This window comes from Crinia signifera, chromosome 9, assembly GCF_055691185.1.
Source record: "Crinia signifera chromosome 9, ASM5569118v1, whole genome shotgun sequence".
NCBI classification, from domain to species: domain Eukaryota; kingdom Metazoa; phylum Chordata; class Amphibia; order Anura; family Myobatrachidae; genus Crinia; species Crinia signifera.
This window is the reverse complement of record NC_139225.1, coordinates 119305368-119322467: the sequence shown is the minus strand read 5'-3', so window position 1 is coordinate 119322467 and position 17100 is coordinate 119305368. Positions and strand designations below refer to the sequence as shown.

Genomic DNA, 17100 nt, shown 5'->3' with positions numbered 1-17100 from the left:
ATTTAGGCTCAAGAACAAGAAGGACTGTCTGACATGTAATAAAGCCTTATTCAGTATAGATATCGCCTGATTAATCAAAAGACGGATTAGCTGCAGTTTGTGCTGGGGCCTGAGGGGGGGTGGGGGCAGCGCTGGCACAATAGATTGCTCTGAGATGGGAGTGCTTTCTGGTACCGCTGGAAAGGATTAATTAAGGTCTAGTGAGATCTCCCCCGGGAACTGTGGTTGCAGTGGTGCATGCTGGGATTGCCAGTGTCACTGAGGAAGGGACACTAGGAAGAGGATATCTTGCTGCCATGGCTTTGATTGATGCCATTGCCAGCACTGCTAGGGCGATAAGTAGCAATATGAATGAAGCTGAGGTGAAGAAAGTGGGGATGAGAAAGGGCAGCTAGGAACCTAGGGCGGCTGGAACCCTTAATCCGGCCCTAAGTATGGAAAAAATGAATTTATTCCATTTTAGAATAAGGGGGAGATTCTCTAATCTAGAAATGCGGTAAAAACCCCGTTATCTGGGTTTTTACCTCATTTTGGGATGCTGTAAGCATCCCCCGCCGGGTTACCCGGCGGGGGGGAATCGCCAGAAAAATCTAGCGATGCCCCATAGAAGCCAATGGGCTTCTACCGCAACCCCCTGCCACCCCGCACGGACCCCCGCCGCCCCACATCGCCCCCTCCCCCCTCACCTGTGTCCGGGCAGCACAGAGCTGTGCTGCCCGGACCTGTGACCTCCTCACTGCACTGATCCTCTTCTGGGTGCAGGGAGGAGGAGAGCCCGGCGCAGCAGCAGCAGCGCCGGTTGTGTGGGGGAGCCGCCGGGACCTGCTGGGACCCGGCGACTCTCACCGCAAAGGACAGCTCTTAACGCAAGAGCTGTCCTTTGCTATAATTATCGCATATGTTACAACATATGCGATAATTATAAATGCGATGGGCGGCGAAGGGGGTCGAAGATTCTTAGAGAATCTCCCCCTATGGCTGTAACTCAACAAAATGTGGTAAAAGTGAAGTGCTGTGAATATTTTCCAGATGCACTGTATGCCAGTTACAGGTTATAATTACTAAAATTATGCTGAGGTGTCAGCAGAGCAATAGCCAGCTTGTTTTGTTCCTTGTAATGCAGGGGGTGTGGCTTAATATAAGATGTCATATTTCATAGCTGCATAATGTGATCACCTCTGCCACACCACCAGAGTCCTCCTATTGAAATATGGAACAGAATAAGTACAAACAGTTTGTGTACTATGGGAGTGATGGGGGTGGCTCACTAAGCAACGGTATTTCACTGCATAGCAAGCACCTTAAGGCTGCCAGGTCTTGCCGCCCACCCCGAGCAGGCATCGGCCCGCCTGCTTTCCCAGGAGAACGACCAACATTTTTATGGGGACACCCATTATGCGCAGACCCAAATCATCGGGGCTGGGGATGAATTGGGATTCTGAATCAGCCCCAATGTTCAGTGTGTGACCTGAATTCATAAATAGTGTCTTTATTACTTTAAGTTGCAAATTAATTTTCGGTACTTGTTTCCTAGCACGGCCACACCGATCAGAATCGCGGTCATCGGGGGTAAAATCGGGGCCATCGCGGCCGCTAAAAAATCGGGTGCGATGGCCAGACGCGATGCCCGCGATTTCCCCATAGAGAACAATGTTAAATGCCTCAATTTACCCGCGATGACCACGATTTCCCATAGGAAACAATGTGAAATGGCTCAATTTAGCCAAATTATCATAGGGAACAATGGTAAATGGGCCAAAAACACCCCTGAACATTGAAATGTCCTCCCAAAAGTTATTGACGCCACCCCGCCATCAACGTGAACCCGAAGCGTGGCGAGCGGCGGCGGTACGCGTCCTCCGACCTTTTCATGCCCTACTATCCACTAGGGCGTGGAGTGAGAATAGAATAGTGTGGCGAGCGCAGCGAGCCACCGAGCCCGAAGCGTGGCGAGCGCAGCGAGCCCCGCGAGGGGCCGAGGATACCTTCACAGTTATACGCGTCCCCTCGCGGGCTTCCCAGGTGTCCATAGCGACGCGGACACCTGGGAAGCCCGCGAAGGGACGCGTTTACCTGTGAAGGTATCCGCGTCCCCTCGCGGGGCGCGCTGCGCGCGCCACGCTTCAGGCTCGGTGGCTCGCTGCGCTCGCCACACTATTCTATTTTCACTCCACGCCCTAGTGGATAGTAGGGCATGAAAAGGTCGGAGGACGCGTACCGCCGCCCCTCGCGGGCTCGCTGCGCTCGCCACGCTTCGGGTTCACGTTGATGGCGGGGTGGCGTGAACTACTTTTGGGGGGACATTTCAATGTTCAGGGGTGTTTTTGGCCCATTTACTATTGTTCCTATGCTGATTTGGGTAAATTGATCCATTTAACATTGTTTCCTATGGGAAATCGTGGTCATCGCGGGTAAATTGAGGCATTTAACATTGTTCCCTATGGGGAAATCGGGGGCATCGCGTCTGGACCATTTAAGCATTTTTAGGTGCACACGACGCGACCGACCCGATTTTTCACTGTTTTCAATGCATTTCAATGGAAAAATCGGGGGCATCGCGTCGGTCGCGTCGCAGGGCACTCAAATTACCCCCGATGGCCAAGATTTGTGGCCGTGCTAGGAAACAAGTACCTAATTTTCAATGTACCAATGTTATATACTGTCATAGGCCAGTATTCAATGCTCCCGATTCACTGTCTTTTTTGGGCGAATCAAGCTCCTTGCGGTGAATCTTTTTCACGGAATCTGACTCACCCTATTCAATGTTCGCTGTTCGCCGAAAGTGAACAGTGAATGCCGGCCTGTTCTCCGTTTCATGCTCGCTGCAATTCGCTGGTGTATTTCAATGGAGTTTTCACTAGGATTCGCCGAGAGTGTATTCAATGCTAGGATGGAGAACTGCTTTCTCCCTGATGTTTGCCATGATTCACCGTTTTGCATTCAACATCTTTTTTAGGTGAACTGGAAAGTGGTCTTTTAAAATAAAGGGTTTTTTGTTTTGTTTTTTGGTGTCAAAAAATCTGAATTTTTTTCTGTGAAGGGGCATGCTATTTTTATTCATGTGCTTGAAGCACATTAATATATACTTACTTTTTATTTATTTTTATTTTTTTACACATTCGCCAGCAGGGGGCCGGGAGCCAGGAGCCGCTCATTAAATATTCATATATTCACTTCACACTGGTCCCGGTTTATTACAGGCGGGACCAGTGAAGCTGCTCCCTACCCCTGTCCCCTGCCTGCTCTCCTGGGGGGGGCAGCTTCTGCTGCCTGTGTCCCCGGGAGCCCTCCTTCTCCCCCACAAATTCTGGGGCAGGCAGGGAGGCTTACATCTCCCTGCCTGCTGCCGTCCCCCGGCTCCATGCGGGGTTAAAATTCGCCGTCAGGGGCAGCGAGCCCCTGCGGCGTTGAATAGGGTGGCAGCGAAAGTTGCAGCCCTCCGGAACCCTGCGAATGTGCAGCGAATCCTAAACAGGATTCGCTGCACATGGAGAAAAAACGCATTGAATACTCCCGATAAGCTTTGCCATTTCCAGTGTTACTATAACTTGTGACTTGTATGAAAATGCAAATAGGTTGTCATTGCATAGGACTAGATTGGCCGAAATTGATGGCTTAAAAAATTGGATTAATCTAATTTATTTGACACTAACAACATAGGGTTACTGTGAGTCCCTCAGCCAGGTACAGATCTGGGAGAAGAAGGGGCGCAATAAGTGTGATCGCTAACCCCCCATACAGGCAAAGGAGACTGCTGTACTTGATGGAATCAGCAGCCTCCCTGGACTCACCGCAGCCCAGCACAGCAGTGACCCTTGACCCTTGGCCTCTGCTGGGCCCCTCTAACAAGCCCAGGCCTAGGTAATTAGTACCCACTCTATCTCTCTCTCCCAGTGCCATGAAATCTCATACTGCAAATTACTGTTATATGTATTGCCCTTTCCTATACCTTACATATACATTTACAGTACCTCCCAGCATAACCCTCTCCAGGAGGGGCAGACTGTCCTGCTCCTAAACTCCAGTCCTAATTCATGATTGCCATCACCTGTGGTAAAACACCTTTCTTATCAATTAACCTGTTCAAAACAGGTGACACCAATCACAAACTAGGAGGACAGTCCAGGAGCAGGTCATATTGCCCTCATGTAATAGGTCACTTGGGAGGTATTCTTATAGCAATGTTGTAATGTTTCCCTATTTCTACAAGTTGTTCTCCTAATAGTAAAAATGTGAACACAGAGACCTTAAAAGCACTGTGTACTAATGGACGAGTGTAGTGAATATTTCTGTATCTGGCTTGCTGGGAGTTGTATAATGTGAGATGTAGTGAGCTAACAAGCCTACGTTGCCAGAAGAAGATTTTGCCAAGAGTTCTGTTCCAATCCCACAGTTATGCAGACTCACATCTCCCATGGGTATAAACAAAGGATATAAGAAATAAACCAGATATTTCAGGCACTTAATCCGGAGCATGGACAGCACAGAACTCGTCTTTTCTGAGAGGACTTTTTATGCCGTGGTAAGTCACTCTTAAATCTGCAAATTCAGAACACAATAATGTCTTGGGCTGTCATACACAGTAGTTTCAGAGCAGATTCAATACCGGTACATGTATGTTTTTGTGCATTTTGTGTTGATATTGTGGCTAAATATCACAAACTTTATTTGTGACATTTAGCCACAATATAAAATGTGTTATGGTTTCAGCAAATCCACCATCAAGTGTTTTGGTTTGCATTCGAATTTATGTTCAGTTTTTTTAAATGGGTGAATTGAAAATCATTTGATAAAAATTTATTTAACAAACGCCAGCTAAAATCATATACTTCTTGTAATCTGAAACCTGAAAGTCGGTTTTAAGATCTGAATTTCAAACCACAAGAGTATTTGAACTGGGACTCAGTTCAGATCAGATGTATTCGGGGGAACTGGACTGGGTATTGATTTGGTTTGGATCCACAAAATTTGGGAGTAAGAAAAAGGGGTCAGCCATGAGATCCAGTCGAGAGGTTGCATGTTCTCCCCAATTGAAAAAAAAAACATTTAAAATCCAGGGCTCTGACACAGAATTTTAGATTTATTTGGAGAAGTCCTTTTTTATTATTATTTTGATCATCATCATCATCGTCATCATCATCATCAATGGACTTGTATTCAGTCGAGAATAATATGTTTCTTTGATGTGTGTTTTTTTAGTACAGTATATATGTTTATTTTGCCCATTGCCAAAAAGCCTAAAATTATATTATGTACAGTAGCACTGTATATATACAGTACTAGGATAATGATTGTTTTGTTGTTAGTACTTATATATTATACTTTATACGCTCAGCTCACGTTTGCATGTATACAGTAACTGTATATTTCATTATTTTTTCTAGCCACATGCATCCAGAAAGACCGATGTTCTAAATGATTCCATGCTCCTCATCCCAAGTGAAGACTTAGATATGCCTATGAACCTGACCGGTAATCTAACGCCTACCGCTTCATGCTTCAATAACAGTTTTCCTGGCTTTCAGCTCGATTTGCTTCCCGCATTCTACTCCTTCATTTTCATCTTCGGTTTTATCGGGAACAGTCTGGTGATTACCGTCCTTTGTCGCCAACGGGAACTCAAATCTGTAGCAAACATCTATATTTTAAACCTGGCTATGGCTGACTTGTTATTCCTGGTCACTTTACCTTTTTGGGCAACGTATTACGCATTTGGTCTAAACTGGATGTTTGGAGCCGTAATGTGCAAAATTTCGAGCTCCATTTTAACTCTGAACTTATTTGCAAGCATCTTCTTCGTTAGTTGCATGAGTGTGGACCGATATCTGGCCATTGTTTACCCACTTCGTTCACAAAGGAGGACCGTAAAACAGGCAGTTGTTGTGGCTTTTGCTATCTGGACTTTAGCCATCATGTCTACTCTTCCAACATTCTACTTCCGAAATACTTTCTACATTGAGAACCTGGATGTCCACGCATGTATAATGGACTTTCCAAAAGAGAAGTATTCAAGCTGGTGCCTGGCAATGTCCCTGCTAAAGACTTCCCTTGGGTTCTGCTTCCCAGTAACCATTATCATGACCTCCTACCTGATGATTGGTTTACATTTAAAAAATCCCAAAGGGCCTATACTTAACCAGCAGAACAGAGGTCGTGTTCTAAAAATTGTGACTGCAATCGTCATTTGCTTTTTAATATGCTGGCTTCCGTTCCATGTACTTACCTTTTTGGAAGCATTAACCAGACTGAATATTATCGACAACAACTGCAGAATCATCACATTTCTCGATGAGGCTATGCCTCTGAGTATCTGCCTTGGCTTTTCAAACAGTTGCTTTAACCCATTGCTGTATTGTTTTGTCGGGAACCAGTTTAGAGAGAATTTCTGGCATGTGTTTAGTAGCATGAAGCTACTGCAGGACACAAACAGCCCACGGAACTCCTCAAGAAAGGGTAGTGATTCTAAAGAGCCGACACCAAGTGTAACCTATGAGAAGCCTGTTGTTTGATCACATGACTTGTTAGTCCCTTTCCGGCCTTATACTTACTATGTAATCTAATTGTGTGAACAGGTACATTTTGACCAGCCATTATCCTTGACATTCTTTGGGTCCAATTCAGACCCAGTAGGTTGGGTCCAAAGTCTGCCCCATTTTGGATGGTGGGGGGTCTGCGCATGGGCGAACATGTACATGGGTCTGAATCAGGCCCTTTATTTCTTGTTTCTGTATAACCAAAATCTAGGGGAGCCAGTTTACATATTAATACAATACAACCATTTAAAATGTGATTTTAGATTTGTCTCCTGTTTCGGATAGGTATTGAGCATTATGACATGTCATTCTAATGGACAATTTAACTAAATTGGGTTGCTGACAATCTTTTTCAGCTATTTTTTGTGGAATGTAGAGTCTAAGTTCATCTTAGGTTTTTATGTATATGTTTATATTGAATTACATGGGTGCAAATTAAATATAGGTTTTGTTCATACAAGGAAGTCAATGCTTGCTTCGCATGTAAAAAAGATACTGAGCAGCTTTATATGAACTCAGAAATTTAGAGTTAAGCTATGACCATACCTTCGTTGTAAAAATAAAGTACCGTTCTAAATATTACACTGATACCCCAATTACCTCAGTAAATAAACCTAGACATGTGGGCGTGTGAACACTGAACAGCAAATGTATGTAATCTTATTTTCACTGGAGATGTGTGTATATAGGTGGATAGATAGATAGACAGGCAATTAGGGCTTGGAGACAACCAATAAACGGCACAAGTCCATTTAAAAATTAACATTACGGAAAATGTATTATCTGACTTGAGAACAACTTAGATGGGTTAAATATATTTTCCGTAACATTGACCACAAATGGACAAAATGCTGTTTATTGGTTGTCTGCAAGCCCGCTTGTGTACCGCTATTGGCCTGAATATACCATTTCCTTAGCGAGCATCACGGCTACTTAATAGATATGTGATTTGCCTTTTAAGTGGACTATATAAACATATACAGTATATTTTAAGCTAACGTACAGTACTGTACATGTCATTTTATCTTGGACCATCTTATGGGCTTTATTATAATACATACTGTACTGAAGACAATGTCCTTCTCATGAATTTGCCATTGTGATGAATGTAAGGATCTCGTGGTTGGACAATGATTACCTAGGTAATTGTAGACAGAACGGTTCTATACCTCAAAAGTCTTCACTGATAACAACATGTAATTACCTGCAAGGAACAACTTTTTTAAAGCTGTGTACACACGGTGCATTATTGCTGGCAATATGGTCCCCAAGTGACCATATTGCCAGCGTTTTGTTTCTGCAGCGATAAATCGCCGGATGCACGCTCCCATGTTCTCTGTTTCCCTCTGCAGCTCCCCCGGCAGAGGTTCCCTTTCATCAGCGACCATCTCTGGTCGCTGATGAAAAGGAGACACTGAGCAATATATTGCTCAGCAATATATTGCAAAGTGTGTACACAGCTTAAATCATTTGTATTTGTCATTTTGTAATGTTTACTAAATAATAGTTATTTTGTGCTTTTTAGCCATATCTATATCATCAAACAGTGTTTGTTGTTCAAAGGGCCATATATTTTCTTTGGTGGTCTGGAGCAAATGACTATTGAGTTGGAGAACCTATCATTTTTGAACAATCCTATGAATTTGTGATTAGTCAATCATTTTGAGTGTGATGATGTCATGTGGGATGATGTCATAGATGCGTTTTTTTATAGCATCAATCACATACAGTATATGTAGCAATTTCACCAATGACTTATAATGAGATGTTTATTCATTCTGAGAATGTTGTGTCTGAAATAAATAATTCAAGTTGTCTGGAACAATAAATTCTTTGTAGCCTTATTCTTTTTTGATGGATGATTTTATATCTCTCACAACAGCAAGCATTTTGGCGGTTATTCTGGTTCACTCCTTCTGGCAAATACCTTCTTAAATGGACAAAACCATGTGCACTGCAGGGGGGGGGGGGGAGATGTAAAATGGTATTGTCCATTTGAGAAGGAATTTGCCAGAAGGAGTGAACCAGAACAACCACCATAGTGTGCACAGGGCTGCTATCAAGGGGAGATTGCTGGGACTGGAGTTCCGAACCTAGACAGACAGGGGTCCCGAATGGCAGCAAGGTGGACGTGTTCTGAAGCATGGAGAGTTAAGTGAGCCATGTAAGGGTACATGCTACAGTAATTGGGGTTTACGTGCTCAGATGTCAACATTGACACCAAAAACATGAAGAACTTGTGTCCACCTTTTCTGTGTTAACCTTTTGTCCCGTACACACTAGACGACCGGTGTGACTGCCAATATAGTTAAGGCTATTGGTGGTCCCGCGGGTGGATGATATTGTGCATACAGAATGAAGAATATCATCAATGATATCGTTCAATGATGTCACCGGGAATAAAAACACGGTAAATAACTAGAATACACATTACAAATAAAATCATATTTCTTGCCCAAGACTAAAAGCAGCCTCTGTACTGCTTACACACGGGGACAGTCCCAAATGCTGTCATCAGATATCAGGTTACACAGTACCCATACACATCAATCTAGCCTGCTGTGTATGTGGAGTCACTTACAGCTCTCTCCTCTGGTTGGGAAGCTCCATCAACAACTTATCTAATATTGGTCTACAGCATTATGGTAGACAGTCATTAGGTCGACACCATTAGGTCGACATGGGAAAAGATTGACATGGGTCTAGGTCGACATAGGAAAAGGTCGACATGGTTCTAGGTCGACAGGTCATTAGTTGGACAGGTCATTAGTTGGACAGGTCATTAGTTGAACAAGTCATTAGTTCGACAGTGTCTAGGTCGACAGTCAAAAGGTCGACATGTTTTTTTTTACTGTTTTTTGAGCCGAAATGTGCCGACAGGTGGTATTTCATGCCCTACCATCCACTAGGGCAGGGCTGGGCAACACCGACCCTCCAGATGTTGATGAACTACACATCCCAGCATGCCTTGCATCAGTTTCAGCATGGCCACATAACAAAACTAATGCAAAGCATCGTGGGAGGTGTAGTTCATTAACATCTGGAGGGCCGGTGTTGCCCAGCCCTAGGGCATGGTGGGAGAATAAAATAGTGTGCCGACGTAGCGAGGCACCGTGCCCAACACATTGCGAGCCCAGCGAACGATGCAAGGGGATACAGTGCACTTTAAACTTTGTGTCCATGTCGACTGTGTTGACATTCAGGTAAAAAACAGTGAAAAACCCCATGTTGACCTTTTCACTGTTGACCTAGACATTGTCGAACTAATGACCCCTCGAACGACCTGTTGAACTAATGACCTTTCGACCTAGAACCATGTCGACCTTCTCCAATGTCGACCTAGACCCATGTCAACCTTTTCCCATGTGGACCTAGTGGTGTCAACCTAATGACCATCATGCTGTAGACCAAATGATCCCAATCCTAATAAATCTGTATTTCATATGCACTGCAGAACTTTATCCTGTGTGGCATATGTGTGTTTGTCTCTTGGGTCATTTAAAAGTATTTGTTTATTAAAAATTATTAAAAATGATATTACACTATCAGTTTTTTTTCTTTCTTTTATAATACGAGACACTGGAGTCTGTGGAGGGTGTGGAGTTCCAAACGATGCATACAGAGGGACCTAATGGAAATGCGCTAATCATGTTATATATAAATGTGTGGAACAAACTGATTTTGTACAGTATGCCCCTGATCTGCTGTTGTCAAACAACTTGGTTTTTTAGCTGATGCAGATTTGTAGTCATAACTTGTTTCTTAGACATATACATTGCTTTGTGATTACAAATTGTTGTGTCACATTCATGATACACAAATCTGAAATGTACTGTATGTAGGCCAGTTCTAAAATACACAGTATACAGTATACACCATTACCAACATTTATGATGAAAGTAGTTAAAGAAATGATGTTACATATTTTGACCAATCGCATCTTACATGAGGGCCATTACTCAGTCATCACGATTTCCAAAACAATCAATTTTTATCATTTAAATATCCTGTTTATTTAATTTATTATTCAAGCACAGTGTAATATATACAGCAACTGAATGTATAGATAAATTACATTATTTTCAATCTCCCTGAAAGGAAGAGTTTTCAATGCCTTTAATGTCTGGAATTTCCACCCCTTTGGCGTCCTCCTTGACATTGTCATCCTTCATATGCTGGTACCTCTCACCACGGTTTTCTGGCAGAGCCGGACCCCAGGTGTCAGTTGGTCTACAACAACTTGCTATGCGCTGTATAGGCAGGAATGTCATATATTATTATTTTTAATTAATTGAAATAAAATTGCAAATTGGTTAAGGTTGCTTACACCATGTTTAATATATAATTTGTTCTATTGGTCGGGTTATATATTAGCAGCGAACTGGCAGGTCTGTTAATGATGTCACAGACATATCACGTCGGTCCTGCAGCACAGCTGATGTCGGTATATTTTGCAGATGTCTGGCTGTTTGCTTGTGCGAACTGCAGACTACCCATACACAGGCTGCAGAGACTGCCGGCACTGACATCACAACTAGGCGTGCAAATTAAAATGCAGAGGGACAGATTGCGAAGGGGGCATGGGCAGCTTCTGTTTGAGGCCCCTCTCTCTCGCCAGCATCCTGTATCTCATGTCCAAACTCTGAGAAAATGGCAAAAGCGACTTTGATTTCTATAGTGCGCATACTTTTCATGTTTCCGGTGATGCATATGGTGCAGATATCTGGAATCATAGCGCTTCTCTATGTTCATGTGATACTTACTTACCCAGATAGCAAAGTAAGTATTTGGTATAGGTGCACACCATGGGCCTGTTCAGAGTTGCCTACCCTCCTGGTTGACGAGGAGAGTCCTGGAAATCAGCCCCCCCCCCCCTCCCAGTCCCCTGGAAAGGTGGGCAAACCTCCCGGATTCCGCCGGGCCCACCCACTCACCGTCTCATCCGTCGTTTAAATGGGATGCAGTTAAAATCCCGGCGGTCGGGATCCCGGCGTTCAGAATCCCGACGCCGGAATCCCGACCGCCGAAATGCCGACACATTCTCCCTCCTGGGGTGTCCACGACACCCCCGGAGGGAGAATAAATTAGTGTGCCGAGCGTAGCGAGGCACCGGGCCCGCTGCGTGGCGAGCGCAGCGAGCCCGCAAGGGGGGGCGATCCACGTCCCCCCGTTGTCGGCATTTCGGCTGTCGGGATTCCGGCGTCGGGATTCTGAACGCCGGGATCCCGACCGCCGGGATTCAATACTGAATCCGTTTAAATACCTGACCCGGTATATAAATGCCAGGGTTCGCAGATTTTCAGGGGGGGGGGGGGGGGGGGGGAGAGCTAAAATGACATAATTTTAGCCCCGCCCTCTCCCCGAAGACCCACAAATTCCGGTATTTGAAGGACTGGAGATGTAGCCCCCCCCCACAGTTCAGCTGACAGTCTCCTCTCCTGGCTTCTCCTAGATGTAGGCAACCCTGGGCTGATTCATTTCATACCTGTTTGCTAGCTGTGTTTATTCGGAGCCTACCGAGAAGGTAACACCGCCCCTCCGAACGAACGCACGCTTTCACGGACACTCCCAGCGGTTTCCTAGGCACGCCCGTGTTTTTCTTCCCACTAAACGGACGGTTTCCACCCCCAGATGCCTACTTCCTGTCCATCACCTTGAGAATGGCGTGTGTATAGAAATAGTTTTCATCTTGGATAGTCTTGCGCATGCTTACTGTAAAATATATGCATGCGCAGTGTATCGATAATCGGCTGCTGTGCAAATTGGCAGCATTGTGATCAGGTCTGATTCGGACCCAGTGTGTATGCAGTGCCCAATCCCTCTGCAGATACATCGGCATATTAATTGAGCTGCAAATATATCTTTAGGTCAGGTGTGTCCCCATTACAACAGTTCAGGTTTAAAGGAAAACCCGGTGATTTAAATAGCCGCACGTGCATGGATAGCTTTAAAAACCTAGACTATAAGGGTGCCTAAATAGGCCAAAAATATACTGACCTGGAAAATGTTTCCTGAAGCTTGATATATTTTTACAAAGGCAATAATGGGAATCCAAATGAGACAGAAAACGACCATCAGCAGTCCTAGGACTACTCCCCATGGAGGGTAAGGAGCATTGTTATATGAAGGAGCCTCAAATGTTACCAGTGACCAAACCAGAATCACCTGGGGAGTAAAAGAATGAAAATCAAGCTAAATTTAAAGAGGAACTCGAGCTAAAAAGAAAATTTTAAGAGGAACTCGAGCTAAAAAGAATATTTAAAGGGAGATAAATAATTTATGATGAAATACATATTTCTCCTTAATTGGGTTGCAGAGTGTCCTGACCGGCAGATCACCCTGAGATAGGACATGAGTAATCCGGTATTCTTCTCTGCTGATCTATTGCTTGTCTCCAAGCAAGAAGCTACAATTATATCCCATCGTTCATATCTGCCCCCAAACGTTATGTACAGTATTCACTATATGAAGAAAAAACTGCTGACAAACTGACAAGATGTAGATAAAACTTTAAAGTAGACAAAAATGCCCTCAACTGTGTTTACATAAATGGAGAAAAAAAATGAAAAAGTCTGAAGAAGAATTAAAATATAGTGATTGTGATCGGTGAAGAATAACCAAAAATGAAATAAATAAAAACAGTAATAAATAAATGCTGTCTATTTTGGAATACACCTATATATGTAAGTAGGTGTGAAAGTTTGGAGAAAATCACAAAATTCTAAACTCATGGCCCTCCAGCTGTCGTGCAACTACATGTCCCAGCATGCCATGCCATAGTTTTAGCAATCCATTATATAAAATGTGGCAGGGCATGCTGGGATGTGTAGTTCCACAACAGCTGGAGGGCCATGAGTTTGACACCACTGATATAAGGGAATAAAGAAATTACTGTACAGTATGTACCCTCAAATATATAATATTGTAAGTGCCGTATTCTGTATATAAACCTTATATCTTATATACATGGACATCACACTTCAAACAAATAAAGTTGAAAATTAAAAATATAGAAAATAAACATAATACTAGACACACACACACACACACACACACACACACACACACACACACACACACACACACACACATATATGATGAGTAATGTGATGGAACAACTATTGGCAATGTTAGAAAGTCTTAAGAATATGGGAAAATCAGCTTATCTAAAAAAATCTCCATCCGTTCTCCAGTTTACAAATCAGCTATGTACAGCAATTTGATCATTCCAAACATAGTACCACACAGTAAATCCTATATAATAACAGATTAACACTTCTCCTCATCTCTATGGGGGTAATTCAAGTGTTTTGCTCTGACATTAGCTGAATTAAGGCTTCCAGGGGCGGGTACTTAAGATTAGAGCCCCGGGGAAGGGTGCCCTTAGGACTAAACACACACAGCATGCATACACCCAACGCACATATACACATCATACAAACAACACACACAGCATACATGCATACTGTACATACATACATACATACACAACACATGACACACAGCATGCATACATACATACAAAACACATTCATACACAACACACAGAGCACAGACTTACCAACAGAGGTGGACAGGAAATGAGTCACTGCTGGAGACCATGGGAAAAAAGATCTACTGTATTTCACATGATATGTTGCAATGGGCAACCAAATTCTAGATGACAGTAGATAGTTTCTAATTGGTTGTCCATAGCAACATCCCATCTAAAATAGATCTCCCGTCTTATAGTGTGTACACACGGGGCGATATGGCTTCCGATGTTGCCGATATAGTGTACATCGGAAGCAATATCGCATGCTGATTGTGCGCTCCCGTGTGAGCGAAAATCGGCAGCCAAATAGAGAAGGCAGGCAAGACTATATAGTGCAGATCTACACTATATAGTCAAAATTGTGCATCTGCAGCATGCCGTGCTATGCGAGTCCCCATACGATCTGGTTGTATCGGGACTCGCATAGCACGGCATATCTACTGTGTGTACACACCATTAGTAGATTTTCCCCAATGTTAGCGGAGCTGCTGCTACTGCCAGATGTACTCAGCAGCTCCCTCTGCTGGTGCCTTTGGAATGAACATTGCTGGCTCCGGAGCTCTCAATGAGGAAAGATCAGCAGCTGTTCTCCTATCCCACAGCACGGGTGGTGGTGGCCAGTGCAGAGACAAGCATGTCTCCATCTGCACAGGGGGCCCCTAAGGAACAGCAGGGCCCGTGGTAACATACCCCCTGGCCCCCTCCCTTAATATAATACACGTGTACAATTATATACATGCATAGGGGTGTGCCGGGTGTGCCCTGACACCCAGGGACACCACTAGGAATCGCGGAGTCCGCCCCCCCCCAGTACCATTATGGCCGCTGCCCCCCACCCCCCAGTACCATCATGGCTGCCCCCAGAGTACCATTACTTACCTAGCTGCGGTGGCGCATCTCTTTGGGAGTGCACAGTGCAGCCTGCAGAGTGTCAAACCCCTCTGTGTTCTAGGCTCGGTGCTCTGCAGGTTGCACTGTGTATTGTGCGTGCCTGGCTGGTGGGCGCTGGGTGGGGGAGGCGGTGTGCGGCTGCAGGAGTGGGGGGTGGCACCACACCGCTGTCGCTGTGGCGGCCCTGCTGACACCCTCTAATGCACACCCCCCCTACCCCTCCACACCACAACTACCACAGCTGCCTCCTCCAGCCTGCAACCCCCAGGCTTTCCGGTTGTCCGCAGTGTCCAAGACGACGGCCTTATAAAATGGTCTGCACGCGCCTATGTATACATGTATTTTATTTTGAGAAATACACCATTTTATTCCGCAATTTTTTGACACATGACATGCTCAACAGCAAAAAACAATAGCTGCCATTACTGGTTTACAATGTTGCAAACATCTAATATAAAATGCCAAATTATACAGCAAGGTTTGTCTATGGTATGTTTTACAACAACAAAAATAAGCAATTTCCTGCTTTTCAGCTATTTTCGCTTTACAGCAGAGGTCCAGAACCTACCACGCGCTGAATGTACTGGACCCTGGTATACATCGCTTTATATATATGGCTGTTTTGTTTTCTACTGCATTGTTTGGTGCCTCGTTTTGTTTTGTTGGTTTCAATTTCTCCCATGTGAAAAAAGTGAGTTAAACATTTCCTTAATACAGACTTATTGTGAAAACAATATTTTAGAAACAGACAAGCTGAACACTTACTGCTAGTAATACAGGAGATACAAAATACCAACACACTCTCCACCACAGCCAGAATATCCAGCGCTTCTTTCCGATCATCATCTCTATATCTATGATCACTTTATTGCCCCCTGTTGGATTGAAACATAAATGTCATTATACGCTTGGCATTGGAGCAGAGAAGAATATCTGAGTTGGCAGAGAGATTTGTTATTCAAAATGAATGTTTTTGGGGGGGGTTAAAATTAGCCCCACATCTTAATCTGAACCACAGCTGAGCCTCCTGGCCATGTCTGCCTGCTCTTTAGGTTGAATGGCTGACCCATTATTGACTGATTAGAGTTTTGCATTAATAAGCGACTGTACCGGTGTGCATTGTATCTGGTACGAAGTGGCCACTGATTGTAATAATACACATGTCAGGGACTTAGGACACAACTCTGTGCTGCATATGTATGTCCTACATAGTTGCTTTAGTACATAGACAGTGTTATCTTATGGGGGGGGGGGGGGATCTTAGAATGCACACCCGATTTACATGAGGTGCTATCATGCTGGGACTTGTAGTTCTGCAAAGAAAGACATGTGGTGCAGATGCACACTCCATATTATTAATCAAAATCAATCAATAATAGAGGTTCTTGGTATATTCATTGGCCAAGAAATATTTGCCCACCAACCAGCTTCACGGTAACCTCATTTCTGGTGGGTCCCTAATACTAGGAATCTGGGGCGCGGAACCCCAAAAAAGGCCAGCATAAGCCAGTCACCCCAGGGCAGCACACAAGTGAAAAACTAAGTTATAAATGTGTGTTAATAAGAAAGAAGCAGGAGCTAGAGGTTAAAAAGTGTAGTGCTAGGAAGTATATTAGTGAAAATAAATGTTAGGGTGTGCCACCCCGAAAGCAACTCGGTTACACCAACCCAAGGGGAACCGTGCGGTCTTACCTTCATTGTGCCCTCAGTTTGCAGTCTGTGGCTACCAGGGACCAAACTGGTGAACTAATGTTCAGATCAGGTGGGCGGGGTGCTACTCTAAGTTGAAGGAGTCCCAACCTTCAGGTGTACAGGTGTACAGGTGTACACAATGTTATCTTATGGGGGGGGGATCTTAGAATGCACACCCGATTTACATGAGGTGCTATCATGCTGGGACTTGTAGTTCTGCAAAGAAAGACATGTGGTGCAGATGCACACTCCATATTATTAATCAAAATCAATCAATAATAGAGGTTCTTGGTATATTCATTGGCCTTTTCTGGGGTTCCGCGCCCCAGATTCCTAGTATTAGGGACCCACCAGAAATGAGGTTACCGTGAAGCTGGTTGGTGGGCAAATATTTCTTGGCCAATGAATATACCAAGAACCTCTATTATTGATTGATTTTGATTAATAATA

At 44.1% G+C, this 17100-nt stretch overlaps 2 protein-coding genes across 2 annotated transcripts in view; one reads left to right on the top strand and one right to left on the bottom strand.

Moving 5' to 3' along the window:
- Nucleotides 1-4303: 4303 nt before the first annotated feature.
- On the top strand, nt 4304-8365 carry AGTR2 (angiotensin II receptor type 2). Its single transcript, XM_083159593.1, has 2 exons — nt 4304-4522; nt 5385-8365. The coding sequence occupies exons 1-2, from the start codon at nt 4475-4477 to the stop codon at nt 6507-6509; spliced, it is 1173 nt and encodes a 390-aa protein (XP_083015719.1). The 5' UTR covers nt 4304-4474; the 3' UTR covers nt 6510-8365.
- Nucleotides 8366-10570: 2205 nt separating this feature from the next.
- Nucleotides 10571-17100, bottom strand: part of LOC146035895 (sodium- and chloride-dependent neutral and basic amino acid transporter B(0+)-like) — a 98661-nt gene continuing 92131 nt past the window's right edge. The window contains exons 12-14 of the mRNA XM_083159592.1: nt 15724-15833; nt 12531-12698; nt 10571-10783 (exon numbers count right to left, since the gene is read on the bottom strand). Coding sequence (XP_083015718.1) covers nt 10616-10783; nt 12531-12698; nt 15724-15833 — 446 coding nt within the window. The 3' untranslated portion in view covers nt 10571-10615. The remainder of the gene's footprint in view (nt 10784-12530; nt 12699-15723; nt 15834-17100) is intronic.

What these genes read in the sequence shown, in the direction of transcription:
- AGTR2 (XM_083159593.1), top strand. Translation starts at nt 4,475, where the DNA reads ATGGACAGCACAGAACTCGTCTTTTCTGAGAGGACTTTTTATGCCGTG. An exon ending in AGAGGACTTTTTATGCCGTG is followed by an intron (nt 4,523 to 5,384) that starts GTAAGTCACTCT and finishes TATTTTTTCTAG; the next exon opens with CCACATGCATCCAGAAAGAC.